The following is a 19,849-nucleotide window of genomic DNA, read 5'->3' as shown; positions in this document are numbered from 1 at the left end:
AGCCTCTCTCGAGTTCACCTGAACTCTGATCACGTGATTTAGAGGGTCCTGCATTCTTGGTGACCTTGCATCCTCCTGCTCTTATGCTCCTGAGGGCAGGAAGACTTTAAGAGCCAGGGTTGAGGAGGATTCCCAAGAAAGTGTTTTCTGGACACGACAGAGCCACAACACTCATGAACTCACAGCCGCCGTAGAAGCTTGCACGTGACCTGCACAAGCTAAAGCCGGTCAGACTTCCAGCACAGTTGGAGAGTACAGTCATGGCGTCCCAACTCTAGCTGGGGTGCTTTGACAGCTAAGACAGCTGGGGTAGGCAGTCACTGTTCTTCAGGGAGGTGGCCTCTACTAGACCCCATACTCTAGTGAACGGCTCTACACACATGTGCATGCAGACAGCGCCGGATGGTCTTAGTTAGCTACGGAAAGAGGACATGAAGGTGGGAGTAGGGTGCAGGGGTCTTGCTGAGAGAACTTGGCTGCAGAGTATGGGGTTGATACATATGAAGTACACTGTGTGCATTCATGAAAATTCTCAAAGAACGAATGAAAACTTAGGCTTCTCTGCTCACGGAGAGGGAATCAATCATACTCAAGGAACACAAAGAGAACCATGTCTCCTTGGCACCACGGAAGGAGTTACACTGTAGACTAGCCTTTTCAAACTCCCTCATTAGAAACTGCCATGATTGACAGTTTCAAATCTAAAGAGTATGTGGCCACTTAATATCTAATGAGAAATAGGTGTAATAGTGAGTTTATTTCATATACTTTAATAGAAATCACATAAGCATAAATATATCCAAATCTGGTATTATTATTTTGTTTTAATATGTGCCCATAAGATTTAATAATTATGTATTGGGTTTGAACAATCAACTCTCTATAATTTAGACTATAAAACTACACCAAGCCCCGCCATTACCAAGAGGCACATTTACTACACAATGTGCGTCATTTACCAACGTAAAAGCACAAAGCACTTCTGTATGTGTCCTTATGTATGTAGATCTTTTCAGCTGAGAAGAATACACCTAAAATCGTTTTGAATCAAAGCAATTTAAATGTGAATAATAAAAACATATTTCAAAAACTGTTTCTAAGCCTCAAAGAATATTTTAGAACCTAACCGTATTTTAAGAAATCTGCATTTTCAATGAATTTAAATTCCCCTTTACTGAGAATGGAAATGTTACAACTCTGGAGGAGTTTGTTCTGCATTTATGTATAGGGTGAAGCATGGTGCTGGGGATGGTTTGCAAACACTTCCACTATGATCTTTTTGTTCAGATAAAATATTTTACATAAGGCCAACATATTAAACACACGAATGGATCTCACTGACTCTGGAGCATATATGCCACTGTTTTCAAATCTATAAAATGGGAATAAAAATAACATCCAACTCAATAAGTTGATAAGGAAGTTAGGTTAGATTCATAAGCACTTCCTTTAGCAGTGGAGAGCCATTTCCGTGCTAAACAAAATAAATTAAATTACCCTAGGTGACCCCATATGACTGTTAAGGTACATAAAAATAAAAGTACTGAATAAAAATACTAAAGTATTTAATAAAGACTGTTTGTTGTAATCCATGTAGCATTTTATACATTTAGTTAATCAAAAATGTTAAATTATTGCTGAAAGAGTTCCAATTAAAAAGAGGAAAAAAAAAAAAAAGCCAGGCCATGGTGGAGGACGCCTGTAATCCCAGCACTCTGGGAGGTGGTGGCAGGCGGATATCTGAGGTCGAGGCCAGCCTGGTCTACAGAGTGAGTTCCAGGACAGCCAGGGCTATACAGAGAAACCCTGTCTCGAAAAAAAAACCAAATCCAAAAAACAACAACAACAAAATAAAAAGAGAAAAAATCAGTTTAAGGGTAAATTCTCAACTTAGAAAGTGTTGAAAATGAGAATAAACGTTAAATATGAAGAACGGTGCCTCTGAGGTTTTAGTTCTCTGTATTTCCAGTTTCACCAGCAAGGCTTTGCAAGTATTTTGTAGTCAATACAGCTGTTGGAGAGCAGAAAGCCTTACTCTTCCTTAAGAAGTAGAGACATGACAAAGGATCAGGGCAGAGGTGCGCTCACAGGGCAGGCTTGGCTGCTGGATGGGCGCTTGGTCACTTGACAGGCTTCTTGGGGGTGATTAGATGAAGGAGGTGCCAACCAAATTAATGGATTCATCCTCTGGCTGGTTAATAACTGACCAGACTTCAGAAGTGCTGAAAGGGGGCAGCACTGCCAGATTGTGGAGAGGAGGTCTCTGGGGCCTTGCCTCTGAGAAGGGTGACAGGTTTCTCTCCCTCTGCCTCTTATGTTCCTGTTCTGTCAGGCGCTGCAACCACTATGATGTTTTGACTCCTCTCGGCCCAGTGCACTGAGGCATCTGACCATGATCATAACTCTTTAGCTTACTAACACATATGAGACAGGAAATGTGTCTTTTAAGCAGGGGCACAGAATGACAGCCAGTACCAGGACAAATGAAATGCCAGCAAATTAAACCACAAAGAACAGGCTGCCAGTCATGTGTGCAGTGAATTTCAAAAAAACAAAAATGTGGTCATTCAAGTCTGCAAGTTGAGAGTCTGCTCTGGTGCCACTGTGCCCAGTTAGAACCTCGTCGTTGTCACAAACCATCAAAGTATCACCAAATAAAATACATCCTTCCTCACCTGTGACATAGAGCTAATAATAGTCACAGAGGATTGCATGCTAACAACCCAAAGCGCTTTGCACACATGAAACGTACCTAGGGAGTGTCTGCTATTGATGAATCACTATTGTTCTCTGCAGTGGAGACAGCACTGTCATGGATAAACTCAAGGTCAAAGCTTCAACTCTGGCAACTGCAGCTCCTAAGAGGGGTATGACCAGGAGCTGCAGTGCTTCATGAATCGAGGTGACATTTTTCTTTTAAAACATATAATAGTTTAACAAATATGTGCTGTTTTAGCTAGCATGTATTTTATTCTGAGAATAAAATAAAAGTAGGCTCTCAGAAAATGTTATACAGACTGTGAGAATAATTTCCATCTATTTCCCTTGAATGAAAACAAATAAATCACAAAGTCTGAAAATTATTTTAATAGAATGAGTGGTTATCTATGTGGATCTTACTAAAAACATCTGATAAAAAAAAATCATTGATTTACAGGCTGTGCAATTTATATTTTCAAACATTCTGAAAAGCAAGACAATCTTTGCCCCCATCAAAGAGTGGAACAGAATCAACCTCGGGATCTTCAACTTAGTAATCCTTTCATTAATGATGAAGATAGCAAGTGCAGAAGTCAGAATCAGGTTCAAAGCTCTGCACCCAGATACATTCTCTGAATGGTGTTTGAGCAAATTGCTTAATCTCTGTGATTCAAAAAACAAAACAAAACAAGGCAAAACTAAAACCTCCCTTGAACCACAGGAGTAAATCACTTGGTGTACTAAGGAATCAGCAAGCAAAGCATCTATGCACAGTGCCTGTCCATAATGCAAAACTCCCCTCCTCAATAACTAATCAGGACACAGATCAGGTCAATCATAATCTTCACATTCACCCATATTTTACTGTTTCTCAACATAAAACACAGACTTTACTATAACGACATAGTAGGATGCATTTCTTTTTAAATCACTGAAATAAGCACTGATACAAACAAAAATGTCTCAGTAATAAACTACCCTTCCACCTCCCTATGAAAACTTTAAAGGTACTATTAAAATGTTCTAACCAACTCAAATCATTTTGGAAAGTAGCTTAAAGTTTGTAATAAGGCAGGAAGCACTTACTCAAGACAAACAGTTATACCTTGATAAGAATCTGAACTACTCATAACAGCTTACATTTCCTGAAACTGAAAAGGAGTGGAGGTCACTCATAAAGGACTATGGTGGACCCCATCTAATGGACAGGCACCTGTCTGTCTGTGCTTGACCTGCAACTCACCCAGCAGGAGACCTTATTACCCAGGATTAGGACTGCACATTAGTCAGTGTCGTTGGTCATTACAGAGGTAATAAGTAACAACCGAGGTGATCAACAAAGTAACAATACTGCTTGAGACTAATAAGGATGAACAAGAGGGATGAGGACCATGAGTCCTTCTAAGATGTCTGGGAAGACAGAAGGCTACGTACTTGGCCAGGACTCGTGTGCTCAAGAAAAATTTGTAGTCAGTCACGGTGGCTCCTGACAAAAAATAATCCCAGCATTTGAGAGGCTTTGGCAGGAGGACTGCCACAAGTCTGAAAAAAATAAAATCATTCTTGGCCAGCCAAAGCTAAGCAGCAAGACCATATATTTAGTTTAGAAGAGGAGGAGGAGAAAAGAAAAGAACCCCCCCCCAAAAAAAAACTAAACAAAACAATCAGAAGATAGATTAAATATCATTTCTAGATTTTTTTTTTATTATTGCAAGGAGGAAATTCAGGCTAGGGTAGAATTGTAAAGAGCCAAGTTAGGTATTAAAGGAATGCTCAACAAATACACACCCTTGAAAGAAATGGGAAGGTACTTTTAATAATCTGTCAAGAAATAAATCCTAGAAAGGACTGAGATCTGATTCACAGGCTGCTGCATTAATATATTCAGGATACCTAGCCAGAGGGAGGGAGGGGAGGGAGGGAGGGAGGGAGGGAGGGAGGGAGGGAAGGAAATAAGGAAGGAAGGGAGGGAGGGAGGGAGGGAGGAAAGAAGGAAGGAAAGAAGGAAGACAGGCAAAGATATAATAAAGGCCCAGGTACAGAAGAGAGGCGAGTGAGGGATGGGGTCCAGGAAGATACAGACACTGCACTGAGGAACATTTATAACATGATGAAAGAGCCAAGACAATCTAATTCAAGACGGTGTTTCCACAGAATCACTAAGTAGAATTTATAAAAAAGGAAATAAATTCTGGCGTCGAGAACTATCAAAACTAGTATAAAATGCACTAAGGCATGCTATGAATGTATTTGAGGAGTTCATGAATATTAGTATGCAGGCCAATGGAGACGTGTAATTCAGTAAGAGAATAGCAAAGGAAGTGAGCAGAGGCTGACAGGTCTACTCAGTGCCATCTCATACAAGTGCACTGATGATGTGATGGAGTCCTGGGAGAAGGGGAAAATGTGGGGAGATATTTGATGATAGCACTCCAGTAGGATAAATGTAAAGAGATGTACACATACCTTAGTTAAAACACTGTTAGCCCTGCAATGCACACCTGTAACCCTAGTGTCCCTTCCCCCACAGCATTGAGATGGACTTCTCAGCCCATCCTATTCAAGCTGCGGCATTCCTGGCTGGCAGCGCCCACCCTTCCCCTGGTGTTATCTCCAGCCCTTGTTCCGTTGAGAACAATACAGCCACTTTCACCTTGACAACCAAGGCTACTTCAGGGCAGTCTCACCTGGAGACCAGCAGAGACCTGCGTGACTGGAAGCAGGCGACCTGCTGAGAAGAAGAACCAAGGAATTCATGGCCATTGGGGGGGGCAGGGTTGTTTTCTAAAAACTATATATATTGGCTAAATAATAGTAAAGTTAGTCTTGATGGGCACACTGTCCTCTTGACTCAAATCTCTTTCTTCGCCTTCCCGTTTATCCCCAGAATTCTCTTCCAGGTCTCCAGTTCACATGTAGCACTCAAGAGGCTACTGCAAAATGACCGCCTGAAGCTCCAGGCTAGCCTGGAGTCTATTGTGAGAGATCGTGTGTCAAAACAAACAAACAAACAAATCTACAGAAAACTCACTGAAAATCAAAGATATAAGAAGCAAGCAATGTGAGAAGCTCACACATAGGAGGAATCCCTCACACATACACCACATACCACACAAACACACACACACACACACATACACACACACAAGCACACTAATTTGTCTTCAGAAAACAAGAAAAATAAAAGCATGCAATAACACAAAGTATCAAAAAGGAGAGAAATTTAAATCAAAACAAGGAAAACAGGTCAATGAGTAATTTGATGTGTAACATTACTGCCCTATAAACATGCACATGCTCAAAATAAAAATATTCTCAAAAAACCTCTGAGAGCACATGTTTAGTGTAAACTTCTCTCCTGAAATAATGAAGGAATACCACAAGATCCTTAGACATGATAGACAAAGATCAGTTTCTTTCTAGTTTAAAGGCAAACTACATAAAGTAATTTCTTTTAAAAATCTGTGTTGATACAACAGGAGGTGGTGTGTTTTACACATACTGGCATCGGGGAGGAAGACCAGACATTGGAGTGTGAGCTAGACCGCTTGGCCTGTGCACTGCTTCCGACAATAATGATGACCTTTATTCCAGGAAGTCAGTGAAGACAACTGAACTGACTCACAAAGTTGTCCTCTGATCTCCACACATGTGCTCGGACATGTGTGGTCTCCACATCACAGCAACGCACACAATAATAAATAATTTTTACAGGATATGTGAGAACAACATTTTCATGTTACGAAAATAAAGCTGGCCTTATTCTAAACTAGACTTTTACATTTTTCCCCCTTTTACGTATTGAAAACTTTTGGAAAGGCCACGCAGAGACTGCACTACCTGGGGATTCATCCAGGGACTTTTAAATTTTTAAATGCTTATTTCCTCTCCTAAATAGCCATAATGAAAACACATCAAAATGTTTTAAGGCAGGAATTAAAATGAGATTCTAGAAAAATGGCTATTTAACACACCACAAACACACACACACACACACACACACACGCCTGACTAGTATAAAAAAAGATGAACAGGAATAGACATAATGCATACAGAAAATGAATAGGAAACCAACACTTTTTCATTAATAGGTATAAAGGAGTTGGGAGAGGAGTTTCTCTGCTAATAGAGAAAACAGATACAATGTATACGAACCTGTAATATAATTGTGTAAACATGTAGAACAACACACTCCTCCAAATAATGAGGGAAACAAACAGTTAAAAAAACATAGATAGAAATGGACAGCTCAATGATACAGTACCTCGGTCTTCAGTAATAATTAAAAAAATAGATAAAATGAAAAATGGAAGGAGGGAAAGTGTGAACAAAATGAAGACCCTGTCATGTACATCTCTACTCCACACAACCAAGAATCCTGTCTCCAAAGAGACTGGAGTAGCTTAGATTTGAGTGCTGCCCCAAGAGCTGTGTGTTAAAGCCTCGATCCCCAGAGCGATGGTGGGACCTTGAAGGAGTGGGACCTGGTGTGGACTGGGTCACAGGTGTGCACGCTTACGACGCATTGAGTGGTCCCAGCAACTCTGTTATCTCTTGATCCTGAGGCAGGGGTATGCAGTTCTACTGGGTCATATGCCTCTTGTCAGATGCTGCCCCACCATATGTCAATGTAATTTATCCAATTAGTCATGGACTAGCACCTGCCACTCGATGAGCCAGATAAATCACCTCTCTTTATATGTTGGGTATCTCTGAACCTATGAGCCAGAGCTCCTGTTTCCCTTAAGAATCATAGCAACAGGAAAAATAACCTAAAAAATCTTCTACGCAGAGTCATTGAAAGGAACCAACAATCACTTACTAAAACTAATAAAGAAAGTCAGCAAACATACAGAATTCAAGGATAATATAAAAATATCATTTGTATTCCTTTATACAAACAAGAACCACCTGCAAGTGAAATAAAATTCCATTTACATAAAAATTATTCAAAGAAATATAGAATTTATATGCTAAAAAGTTTAAAACAGCACTGAAAGAAATTTTAAAAGAGATGAGTAAGTTAAAGATATATTCAGTCCATGCTTTAGAAAAATCACCATACAACTGTGTCAGCCAATGCAGACTGCCATTTGTGAGCTAGAAAGCCAATAGACTCAGTGTCTGGTAAGGGGCCACTGTTGGTGTCAGCAGTAGTACAAGATAAAGGCCAGGGACAGTGACAGGCCTCCTCTGTCCCATTGGCTAGAGGAGGAAGGGAGCTCTTGGTCACCTGGTGTAGTGGATCTAATACACAATGCAGTCACATCTCTGCCTCACACTCCTAGTGACATCATATGGACATTGGGATTCAAGTATATTGACTTGGGAGGGAAGACAAATATTTAGTATATAGCTAATGACAATAATTCCCAAACCGATGTGCAGATTAAATGCAAATATTTACAAATTCCAACTGCTTTCATTTGCAAAAGTGGACAAGATGGCCATAGGAATGATAGAGCAAAACATGGGAGTCCAGAAAAATAGCCAAAGAAAACTTGTAAATAGAGAACAAAGCAAATTTACACTACTTTGATTTCAGGTCTTTAGAACCTGGTCCTGGAAAGGCTCGATGCAGCAGTGTAGGTGAATACCAGGACACGGAAGCAGGAGGGAGTTGATTGGGGAACAGGGGGAGGGAAGAGGGCTTATGGGTCTTTCTGGGAGGGGGGAACCAGGAAAGGGGAAATCATATGAAATGTAAATAAAGAATATACCTAATAAAAAATGTAAGAAATTAAAAGTATTAGACTCCACCAAAGCGTAAAACTTTCTGGATCAAAGCCAATATCAAAAAATGGAAGGAAAACACACAAAATAAAGTCTTTATCATTTGAATGTTAAGGATCTAATAATAAAGATATAATATTCAGAATAAAGAATATTTACTATTCAGTAATAAAATTAAAGTAATATATAAAAATAAGAAAAGGTTTGGAACAGACATTTCTCTAAAGATTTATAAATGGACAATAAACACAAGAGAATATTCTGAAAATAATCATGCATTGTGTTACTGAAACTAGAGAGCTAGAATCACATATATGTACACACACTCACATATGTACTCACAGAATTTTTTGAAGAAAAAAATAAAGAAGTAATGTGGATGTAGAGAAAGGGGAACTGTCATAATACTGATAGTGAGAAGGGTGTAGTCACTATGCAAACCATTCAGCCATTCCTCGGAGGGAAAAAGAATAAATGTAGGTCCTGGAGATTCCACCAACTGATGCATCACTAAACCTATGAGGTATGTTCACCCATTAAGCAGAATATTGAAAGATGAAAAGGGAACAGAGTAGAGATTCATGCTACAAGAATGAAACTTGAAAGCATCCACAGAAAAAGGGATAGGTCAGTGGTTGCCGGACACCAGGATGGGAAGAGAGGACAAAGACTGTTAGTAGTATGGGGTTCTTTAAGTAGTGGGAATGTCCCGGAATTATCGACAGTGATTATAATCATGATTATATTAAAAGTCACTTAACTATGCACTTCAGTGACTTGAATATTGCATTAGTTACTTTCTTGTTGCTGTGATGAGATACCATGCTGAAAAGTTACTTACAAAAGAAAGCCGTTATTTTGGCTTCTGGTTCCAGAGGACTAGGAGGGCGGGCAAGCCATGGCAGCAGGGTTAGAGTAGGGGGGTTGAGAGCTCACATCTCAACCCCACACAGGAAGCTGAGAGAGACCGCGGTGTGGATGGCAGAAGTTACACATCCACAAAGCTCTTCCTAATGATGAGGTTCCTCCTCTCACTCAGCAAGCTCTCCACCACCACCACCACCCCCTTAACATCCCTAAACAGTAGTACCACCAACGGAGACCAAGCATTCAAATGCAAGAGCCTAAGCAGAATAGTTCTCATTCAAACCACCCCAAGGACTATGTAATCTTCAATTTAAAAGCTGGGTTTTTTCAACTTGTATTGATTAAAGTTTATAAAGTTATTATTGCAAAAAAAAAAAAACAGTGCCAGTTATTAATTTGAACAACTCATCTTCCAAAGCATGCACATCTGTTGATTTCCTTTTCCATATATCTCAGGTGACGTGACAACATTGTTACTGAATTGGTGGTTTGGACTTTCTTCTGACTTTCCCAACACTACTGTGTGTACTTGTGTGGAATTTGCATGGAACCTCTTTGCATACTATCTTAAACTGTGTGGATCTGAACAAACACACTAAAGTACCCTAGTTGTCTAGCCTTATAAAAAGGCTGTTCCCAGAAGCCATGTGTTATTAAATAAGCATATAAATATACAGTTTATGAGACTTATTGCCAATATAGAAATAAACAGAAATAGATAAAACGCTGACAGACATGAGGAACACAATCTTAGTAGGAAATTACTTACTCTTTCACAGATGCCTCTGGAAGTCATATTAACTCCTTTCCATGCAAATGATAGCACTTAAAATACGTTAAATAATTTGCCCTGGGGAGAATACTTATTCTAAACGCATTTACTTGCTTATTTATGTTTATATTGGAATGCTTCCGCTTGTATAACACGTTAATGTGGAAGTGCAGTCAATGGGAACTTACCCTGAGCATGGGGCCATTTTGAAACACATGTGGTTCATCACACACCACACAGTATTCATTCAGGACAGGGATCCGCTGTTCAGCAAACTCAATGGTCTGATAAAACAATACAAAGGTATAAGCAGTGCGGTTCTCAAGTAATGTGCGCTCCCAGCAAGGACTTGGTGCTCCCAACAGTACACGTCTTAACTCATACCTGCACCAGGAAGCCTCGGTCTCGGAATGGAATGCATTTTGCACCATTTGTCTACAAAAAGCAAAGTTTAAAAATAAAAAAAGGTAATTTTTCATTGGAGAAAATGTAGCAATTGAAGTTCTTACCATCTTCAGAAATGAATGCAGAAGGCCACATTAGTATTGTCAGATATTATAAGATCAAAATGTTGAATTTCTTTACTAAATCTGCCATGTTGTATAATCTGCAACTTTGCGTAAACAAAATGATATTTTTAATTTCTCATCTTTTAGTAGAAATGGCTGCCATTATTACATGAAAAAAAAGTTATTCTATTGCTGACCAAAAAAAAAAAAAAAAAAAGTCTACACCCTCATTAGAATATTTAAATCTTATCACCTGCAATGATTCCTTTAAGGAAAATTATAGGCTGCTAGCAAAGGTTCCAGTACTCAATCTCCTATTGGGCTAAGAACATGGAAAAATATACGCATTTTCTTTTACAAACTATCTTTTTTTGTGAGACTACTGAGGGAAACATTCCTTATGTACTTGATTGACACAACTTTCTCCATGTTGTTAAAGCATACCTTTAAATGGACTTTTAAAATATAATTCATATAAAATTATAAAGATCGTCAAGGTTTCCTAAAAGAACTATGGTTTTACAGTAGTAGCTGTGATTCAGTGGTAGGGGAAAGTCTATGTATGAATGACTTCCTAAAAGCAGCCTCTTATTTTTGTCAACTTACATATGGCTGGGTGTATCCCTAGGAATCGTTAAACTGACACAACATATGCGTGTTTAAAAGAGCAGGCAAAACTTCCATCAGCCATTATTATGTAACTACATGCATAATGTAAGTCTGTCAGAAGTTGGCTATAATGCTAATCACTGGAGAGGTCAATTTTGTGTAAGGCTGACTCATAGTACCAACCATGCAGTCATCCACTGAACCCACCCACGTGGCCCCCAAAACTGTGTTAACACAGAATGGACGTCAAGAAAAACTGCATGGGAGACTCTTGGACTCCATCACTGATCACAGTGTTCACAGACAAAATTTTCTAATATATAACTAGAATATTATTCTTAATTATGAGCCAAGCATCCTCCACCACTCATGGCGTGAGAAGACTACATAGCCTACCTGATAAAGATGAAAAGCTTTGTAAATCTAATTGACTTCCTTCGATTTTTGGTAGTATTCAATGATAGTTATATGAACTGAAATGAAAATCAGTAATTACATTTTTTTTTCCCAAAACCCATGCACTAACTGTTCCGGGCCAGCTGTAAATACTGGGGTACACAAAAATAATATTTCCAAAGGAAAAACACAACAAGATTAAAAACAAAACAAATAACATGTGTCTTGCTTCTTTCCTCTCACAGGACTTAGAAGAAAATGAGAACAAATCTCTTGCCCCTTAACTACAGATAAGACGGCAAGATGAAAGTGGTTACGCACAGGAGGCTGGGAAGAAGACGATGATGGTGTTAAAATACCGATGAGCCCTGAGGTAAGCGAGAGCCTCCTGCCCTCTGCGTTGGGTTCCTTGAAATGCTCCGTTTTCGATGACTTGGGGGCACTAGTGTAAGACTTGCTGAGCAATTTGTGATTTTTCAGCCCATACAACTCTTCCATTCTGAGATTACTGGAGTAAGATCTGCTTAGCAGTTTGTGGGGCTTCAAGTTGGTGTTGTGCTCACATCGTGGGTCTCCAGAACAAGATCGAGTCAATAACTTATGGGACTTCAGTGCGAGGCAGTCCTCCTGCTTGCTGGCTGTGGGGCAGGGCCGGCCCAAAAGTTTGTGCGATTTAATGGTGGACATCGCCTGCTCGGCCCTGGGGTCGCTGGACAGCGAGCGCCCGAAGGTCCTGTGCGACTTGGCACACAAATCATCGGCTTTGACAGTACTAGAGCAAGTCCTCCGCAGCAGCTTGTGTGTTTTGGAGATGCCGTCTTGTTCGGGTTTCAGTTTGGATTTGCTTTTGCCACACCCAGGGGGAGGATAGCTGGGCGACCTTGGAGATGAGAGACAATTAACACAGGGGAAATGGTGGACATAACCTCAGGGCCCCAGCTCAACCACCAGACCAATGCTGGCCACCCCATTAACCGCCTCCCTGCTCTGAGTGCCGAATGCATCACAGGAATTAAACCACATCTTTGCTGATAAGCACAAGAAAGAAGACCGCAGCCTGGCTTCTCTCTCTGACCTATACCGGAACCCCAGAAAGAACTAACGTTTGGAGAAATCTCTATCTTAAAACAAAATCTAATCTTAGTACATTTTCCAATATCAACTAAAACAGACAAATGCCCATCTATGTTTAGACGGGACACCTGTAACTCAGTCTTTTCTTATGAAGTCATAAAGAAAATATGTAGACAGCAAGAAAGAATACTTTTAAATTAGGTGAAGACGCACTTTATGGGGGCTCAGCACTGAGACCAAGATGAAGACACCTGTTACCAACCTGCGCAGGGTAGAAAACAAATGCAGAGGAGACTTCACCTTCTTCTCTGACAGCTTCTTACCCCGCGGGCAATTGGACTTTTCTTTGCTCTGTTTCCACTGCTGAGAAACAAACGTCTGCATGATTCTGTCAACGCAAAGGCAGCACTGTTAGCGTGGTCCCAAAGCCACCAAAACACGTACTTCCGGTTGTGTTGGTTAGCTGGTTGGACAATTGGTTGGGGGGGGGGGGTTGTTGCTGTTTTGCTTTGAAAAGGGGCATCACTGTGTAGCCCTGGCCTGGAACTTGCTACAAAAGCCAGGATGGACTTGAACTCCCGGGGTTCAGACTGCCTCTGCCTTCTTAGTACTGGGATTAAAGGTGTATACTACCATCCAAACCAATAAGGTGTGCACAAATAGTTAGGTATCTAATGCACTGAGAGCACATTATCAAGCAAATAGAACACAGTCGTAAGTAAAAGGCTAAGTTTGAGTTCTGAGAGAATTTTCATATGAAGGAAGCCAGAATATGAGAAATTACCATGACTTTTTTATGATGACTTATATCATAGAAGTGGTTAAGAAATCTACTTATTAATAAATAAATAAAACACTGCTATAATTGAATTCCTCAAATTGTTGGAGGATTTATGAAACAAACAATTTAAAGCGAATCCTGACAGCAGCCTCCAGGATTGATAACTTTTATGTAAATTATTTGAAGTGAAGCCAATTTTTACTTCATTGCTCCAACTCTGCTTTTCCTTCATGTGAAAGAAAACCAGATTGTAAAACTCTATGTGGCAATAAATGTAAAAAAAATATAGTCATCAAACATAGCCCGTTCGCCTTTATATATGCTTTTTTTAAAAAAAAATTGTATATTCCTAAAATATCTTAGTTATTATCATAAAGTTGGAATTTAGTAATTCCTAGCCTCAGAATTTTCCACACCATCTGCTTCCTTGGTGCTTCATGGAAAAGAAGTTTCTGGAATCTGACAGCACGGGTCTGCAAAGGACCTGAGGCTGAGGCTATGATCCCACCTTCCCAGTCATGGGGCAGGAGGATCCTGTGGTAATGATATCTCTGCATATGTGAAATTTTACAAGTGTACATTATATGTATTATACATTCAACATTTTTATTTTCTTTCAAAAATCCCTTCAAGCCTGGTTGTCATGTTCTTTTGTAGTTTCTATAAACTGCTTCTAGGAGAGAAAATTGATGCCAGTATTTGTTTATCAGCTAGACTACGCTAGGGACTAAAACTGAGTCCTGTACATGAAAAATTTCCTCTTAAATTCCAGAAAACAGTTATTATTCCATACATTCGAACAAGGCTTTAGTTCAGCAGAGAAAGAGTGAGTCTTAGCACAAATGCAATCACAAAAATTCCTCAGCATCCTTGGTGTCCCAACGAGTTCAGATCACCATTTCTTATTCTGGTGGCCTTTCTCCTGCTATCTGTGATGTGTTCAGAAGAGTCATGGAGGAATTATTTGGCACCCTTAGGGAAGCAGAAGTGGTAAAAAAAAAAATAAGGAAAGGATAAATTGTGTTGACTGATGCTGTGATGCTAACTGCACAGGACATATGCCTCGGAGCTTAAAAGCAGGGCATCTCTTTATTCTGTTTTTATTTAATGTCTGAAGACTGTTTTTTTTTTAAACTCCATATTTCAGGAAGATGAGTGTATTATCACCATTATTATTTCTCCTTGACACTAATATAAGAAAATTCAATGGAACCACTTTTTTGTACCAATTAGATTCAGATTCTTTTCTTCCTACGCTGAAGAAAGTCCCTGTCCCTATGACCTACCACGTAAGAAGGCTACAAAGTGCATGCTGGAAAAGCTAATTGGAACCAAAGAACTTAACAGGCTAAATGGCCCAAATATCTCTTACTTTTAGGTTCCATTTGTTATTCCAAAGTGTGGCTTTACCAGCTAACACTGGCAGCTGTGTAATGTGCTATGAGTCCTGGCTGCCCTTGGCTATAAAAGGCAGCAACTGCTTCTTGTAAGACAGTTAATGTCAGTGCTGATCTAAAGTGTATGCAAATGTGTGTGTGTTTGTGTGTGTAGTGTATACATGTGTCCACATGTGCTATTATGATCATCTTCTCCTAACAGAGCCATAGAATATTTAAGTATTTACTAAATAAAGAACAAACAATCAGACAAGTGGTGTCTCAGCTACCTTCTGATAAGAGGTTCTGGGTTGTCTTGATAGACAGCAGAGAGAGAGGGGTCAAGGAAGAATATATAGGAACAACATCATGACCTGCCTTCTGTTGATTTCAGAAGAATAACACACACGAGCAGTATAACACTGCCACTGTCAGCTAAGGCCAGCTTCAGCAAGTACCATCTGGTAAAATTGTTCTTGATTGAAAATTTGGACCATTCAGTTCATGTGTAAACTGAATTTCTATAGATGTAGAACTCCACAAATTAGGACCTGTTACCTAATTCTACATTTGTAATTGACATGTATATGAAGCCAAAGAAGACCCACACCACTTTCTCCCATAAGCAGAATTTAACTTTGATCAAGTAGCCATAAAGTCATGCACGGCTTCGGGGCTCTTCCCACTATCACTGACGCAGTGAACCATTAATGGCAGACACATCACCCCATGAACCACCACTTCTATGTCAGGTCAGACATGAATACTATTTAAGTATTCTCTCTTAAGCGAACCATTAATGGCAGACACCTCATCCCATGAACCACCACTTCTATGTCAGGTCAGACATGAACACTATTTATTTAAGTATTCTCTCTTAAGCTCTTCTGTTGACCTGACACTCACACAATATTCACTCAATGCCAAGCACATTCCTCAACAGAGACACGGCAACAGGGTACATAGGTTTACATGACACAAAGCATGTGGTTCCAGGGCTGAACTAGAAACAGGGTCCAACTCTAGCATTTTCTGGATGTCTGGCTTTTAAGAAACTACTTGTTTGTTCAAGGCTTCAGTTTCATCACTGAGGAAATAATAATAGTTCCTGTGTGTCACAAAGTTACCGTGGAGAGTAAGTGACTGAATCTGTGTTAGTGTTTAGAAGGGCAGTGACATACCCTAAGCACTTGGTCTTCGTGCCTGAAAACAGCAGAATAAAGGATCACAGAAAACACTGTAGTTTTGTACTTAATAAAAAATCTAGCTAAGTCATAAGTAAATTCCAAAATATCATCCTTCAATATATTTTAGGAAAAATAACTGATTTTAATCTTATGAACTATCATGAAGATGAGACCGGAACTTCAAATTCTGCTATTTTGACTAGATAGGATCAGAAGAACCACAGACAAAAACACTTATAACTCAAGAAACTTAATCATGTACCAGACAGGAATTCAACATGGGAACATGAAACCCCATACTAGCAAATTAGCTACATAATTAAAATTCATTCATTAAAGCAAGTAACATTTCCAAAAACATTAACCACCAGGATGGATCTTTGAGCAGAAAATGTCACATAATTCACATCCATCTCTTAAGCACAAACCCCAGCATCCATTCTTTATGTTCTCAGGCTTACAGCTATAGACACTGTTCCTTTGTTCAAACTCATGTGATCTTCTCATTCGACAGGCAGAATGCTGTTTATTCTGGTACTTTTGTGGGTTCTTTTTTTTAGTTCTTATCTTGTTTTGAAGATTGCCATCCCCAAAACAACGACAACAACAACAACAACAACAACAAGCAGTGCTTACAAAATCATGTCCAAGGCAACATAATGTAAAGTTACTCCCATACTCCCCTACAGGATGAGTAAGCCGAGGATTCATGTAAGAAACAAAGTCCATCTGAAAAAAGAAACCAATTGTACTGAAGAAGGCTCCATAATTCCAGCACAGAAATGTAAAGATATCCCATGAGTCCGTGAAAGAGAACACTGCATACTATATTATATTAAACATCCCTTGTAAGCTAAATCTAGCTTTAGAAACGCAGAATCCCACATGTTAAGGGTTAATTATTTGATTCTACATTTGTGTGAGCATCTAGACTCAACATTTGAGCAGCTAAAAGAGAAGCTTCCTAGTCATACAAACATGCATAATTCACATCTCCACAAGGATACCTCATTGTAGTGTCCTAAAAGCTGAGGACGACCCTAGAGGCCTAAGATATGGACAGGCACAGACATCACATAAGATTTCCAGCACCAGAACAAAAGGAAGCTGGCACAGGGACTTTTAAAGTGTTTTCCCTTAGAACATTACTCAATAACTGCTGGCGTATGATGAAAATGAAAATTCATTAAACTGAAGGAGAAAGGCGTGGGCTGCCTCCTGATCAAGGCTCTAAACCACTGCATTCATGCACAAGATCTAACAGGCTCTTAGTAAATCAAGTTTATGGACTGGAAAGAATAAATAGTCCTTCAAGAATTCTTACACACTTTAAAAGCTGAAATTTTTGACAAGTACAGAACTTATTATTTATGTTTTTCCATGGATAACTGGGGTATATGTCAATATTTTTGTTCAGCTTTTTTAGCTCTCATCTAAAGATAGAAGAAAGGAAGTGAGGGTGAAAATGTGCACAAAAGAGAGCCCATGGTGTTAGTTAAATTAATATGGTCATTACAGGAACCCTTGAGATGGTTCAGCAGTTAAAATGCTTGCTGTGAAGTCTGACAACCTCAGGACCCACATGAAGTTGGAAGAGAACAAACTCCACAACACACACACACACACACACACACACACACACAGATAGAAAGATGCTAGATAGAAAGATAGATAGATAGATAGATAGATAGATAGATAGATAGATAAACAGACAGACAGATAGATGAACAGACGTTTTAGATAGTCACTATTGGAAATAGAACATGATTTTCTTAATTAAAACAGAGTTAACACATGCTCTAGCAATCCCACCAGTATATATTTAAACAAATGAAATGTGTAGAGAAGAATCTTTTCTTCTGCTGCTGCAGCACTATTCAAACCCGACATAAGATGGAAACAAGCTAAGGGCCCATCAGTGACAACTCCATTGGTTGGGAGTGGCAGAACAGACTTGCAATTCCAGCAGTTGGGAGGTTGATCCTGGAGCACGGAGCCTGGGCTACAGAGCAAGACCCTATCTCAAAGAAATCAAAACGATGAAGCAGGGTCAAGGATAATTACAGTATCCTGCCATTTGCGGATATCATGGATGGAACTGGGGGTCATGTTAAGTAACAGAAACCAAGCAGAGAAGAAAAGCACCACACACTCTCATCTCTATGCAGGGTCTAAAACTGTTGATCTCACTCCTGTGCGCAAACTAAACAGGCTAGTATTACAGAACAGGACGGTGATTGGAGGCTGGAGACAGCAGAGGTGGGCGGCAGAAAGGGAGAGCAATGATCACTAATTCACAAAAGGACTGCAATTAGCTCTGTGTTCTGTTGCTCGGTACCATGATTGCAAGTGAGAATGGTGTCTGTGTGATTAAAAAAGCTGGGGGATTTGGAACATTTTCATCACAGAGATGTGATGCTGAAAACATAAATATGCTGAACTTGTGTAGAATCTCCGTGTGCCATCCCAATATTGTATTAGCAATATATAGGCATTGCTAAAGACTATCTGCGGTGGTCAGGTAGCCTGGTACCTTTTTATAGGAAGCCGAGGCTCATCTAGATCCTATCTGAATATAGGGCTGAGCTCCCTGCTCCCTGTGTATGAAAGGTCACCAAAGGAGACCGTTCGGACAGCATAGTTATTTCCTTCAGCACAACCACAAGCACTCAGGATCCCCATCGACTTGTTTTGTCCCACGTGTGACCTATGCCCTCATATGTGGCACTATGCACCTGACTGCAGAAAAGCTAAAAGGTTAACTCCTCGGTCTGTAGCTCACCGCTAATCTTCCTCTACTCAAAGACATAATGCCCTTTTATTCAGCTCTATCAAGGGTGTTTTTTGTTCCCCGTATTTATTAAAAAGAAAGAAAAAACAAAAACAAAAATATGAAATAGGGTTTAAGGTAAAACAGACTTAAAAACAAGAAGATAAATGTGAATTAGAGCTAAAAGCCACTCTCAGTAAGTCCCTGTGGGGTTTTAAGAGGACCAGAAATTAGTGCTTGTTTCATCTTTTGCCAACATTCCCAACAGATCACCATTTATTTCAACTGGTACCAAAGTATGCCAGAATTTTAGTTGACTACAGAAATGGTAGGTCAGAAATGCTAATGATGACATATTAAAGAATGTATTGGCCTATTCAAACAAATTCTATTCTATGCACACTATGTTTTAAGACAACCATGTCCATTTATTAAAAAAAAAAAAAAAAAAAGGATAAACTGAGATATTGTGATTGCTTGGGTAGGAATTGCCCCAATAGTCTCACGTATTTGAATGCTTGGACCATAAGGAATGGCATTATTATGAGGTGTGGCCTTCTTGGAGGAAATATGTCACTGTGGGAATGGGCTTTGAGGTCTCAGATGCTCTACCCAGTGTGACACATAGTCGCCTTCTGCTGTCTGCTGATCAAGACGTAGATCTCTCTGCACCTTTCCAGTACCTGGTCTTCCTGGGAACTACCATGCTTCCCACCATGATGATAATGGACTAAGCGTCCAAAGCTACAAGCCAGCCCCAATTAAAATGTTTTCCTTTGTAAAAGTTGCTCTGGTCATGATGTCATATCTCAGCCATAAAAATAATTATGACAGATACTATCAGTAAAGGACCAAGGAAGAAAGGGAGAACTCACAAAGGAATGCTTCAAAGATTATGTGTGGGAAATAGCAATGGCTCAGAGTCAGTGTGTGCTAACCTGCTGCCTTCTCCAGGACAGAGGAACAAGAAGGAGAAACTGTCAGTGCCAATTGACTCGTGGGATGGGGCAGATATAAAATGCTGACTAGCCCAGCAGGATGGAAAACACAAACTTAGACAACAAACCACCTCAAG

The 19,849-nt window shown here is 39.8% G+C and overlaps 1 protein-coding gene across 1 annotated transcript in view; it reads right to left on the bottom strand.

The window, feature by feature from the left end:
* Positions 1–19,849, bottom strand: part of Parp8 (poly(ADP-ribose) polymerase family member 8) — a 164,535-nt gene that overhangs the window by 27,681 nt on the left and 117,005 nt on the right. The window contains exons 12-15 of the mRNA XM_052159474.1: positions 12,923–13,048; positions 11,908–12,466; positions 10,457–10,507; positions 10,261–10,356 (exon numbers count right to left, since the gene is read on the bottom strand). Coding sequence (XP_052015434.1) covers positions 10,261–10,356; positions 10,457–10,507; positions 11,908–12,466; positions 12,923–13,048 — 832 coding nt within the window. The remainder of the gene's footprint in view (positions 1–10,260; positions 10,357–10,456; positions 10,508–11,907; positions 12,467–12,922; positions 13,049–19,849) is intronic.

The sequence above is a fragment of the Apodemus sylvaticus genome, chromosome 16 (genome assembly GCF_947179515.1).
Source record: "Apodemus sylvaticus chromosome 16, mApoSyl1.1, whole genome shotgun sequence".
Classification (NCBI taxonomy): Eukaryota; Metazoa; Chordata; class Mammalia; order Rodentia; family Muridae; genus Apodemus; species Apodemus sylvaticus.
The sequence above is the reverse complement of the archived record's forward strand: the minus strand, read 5'-3'. Positions and strand labels throughout refer to the sequence as shown.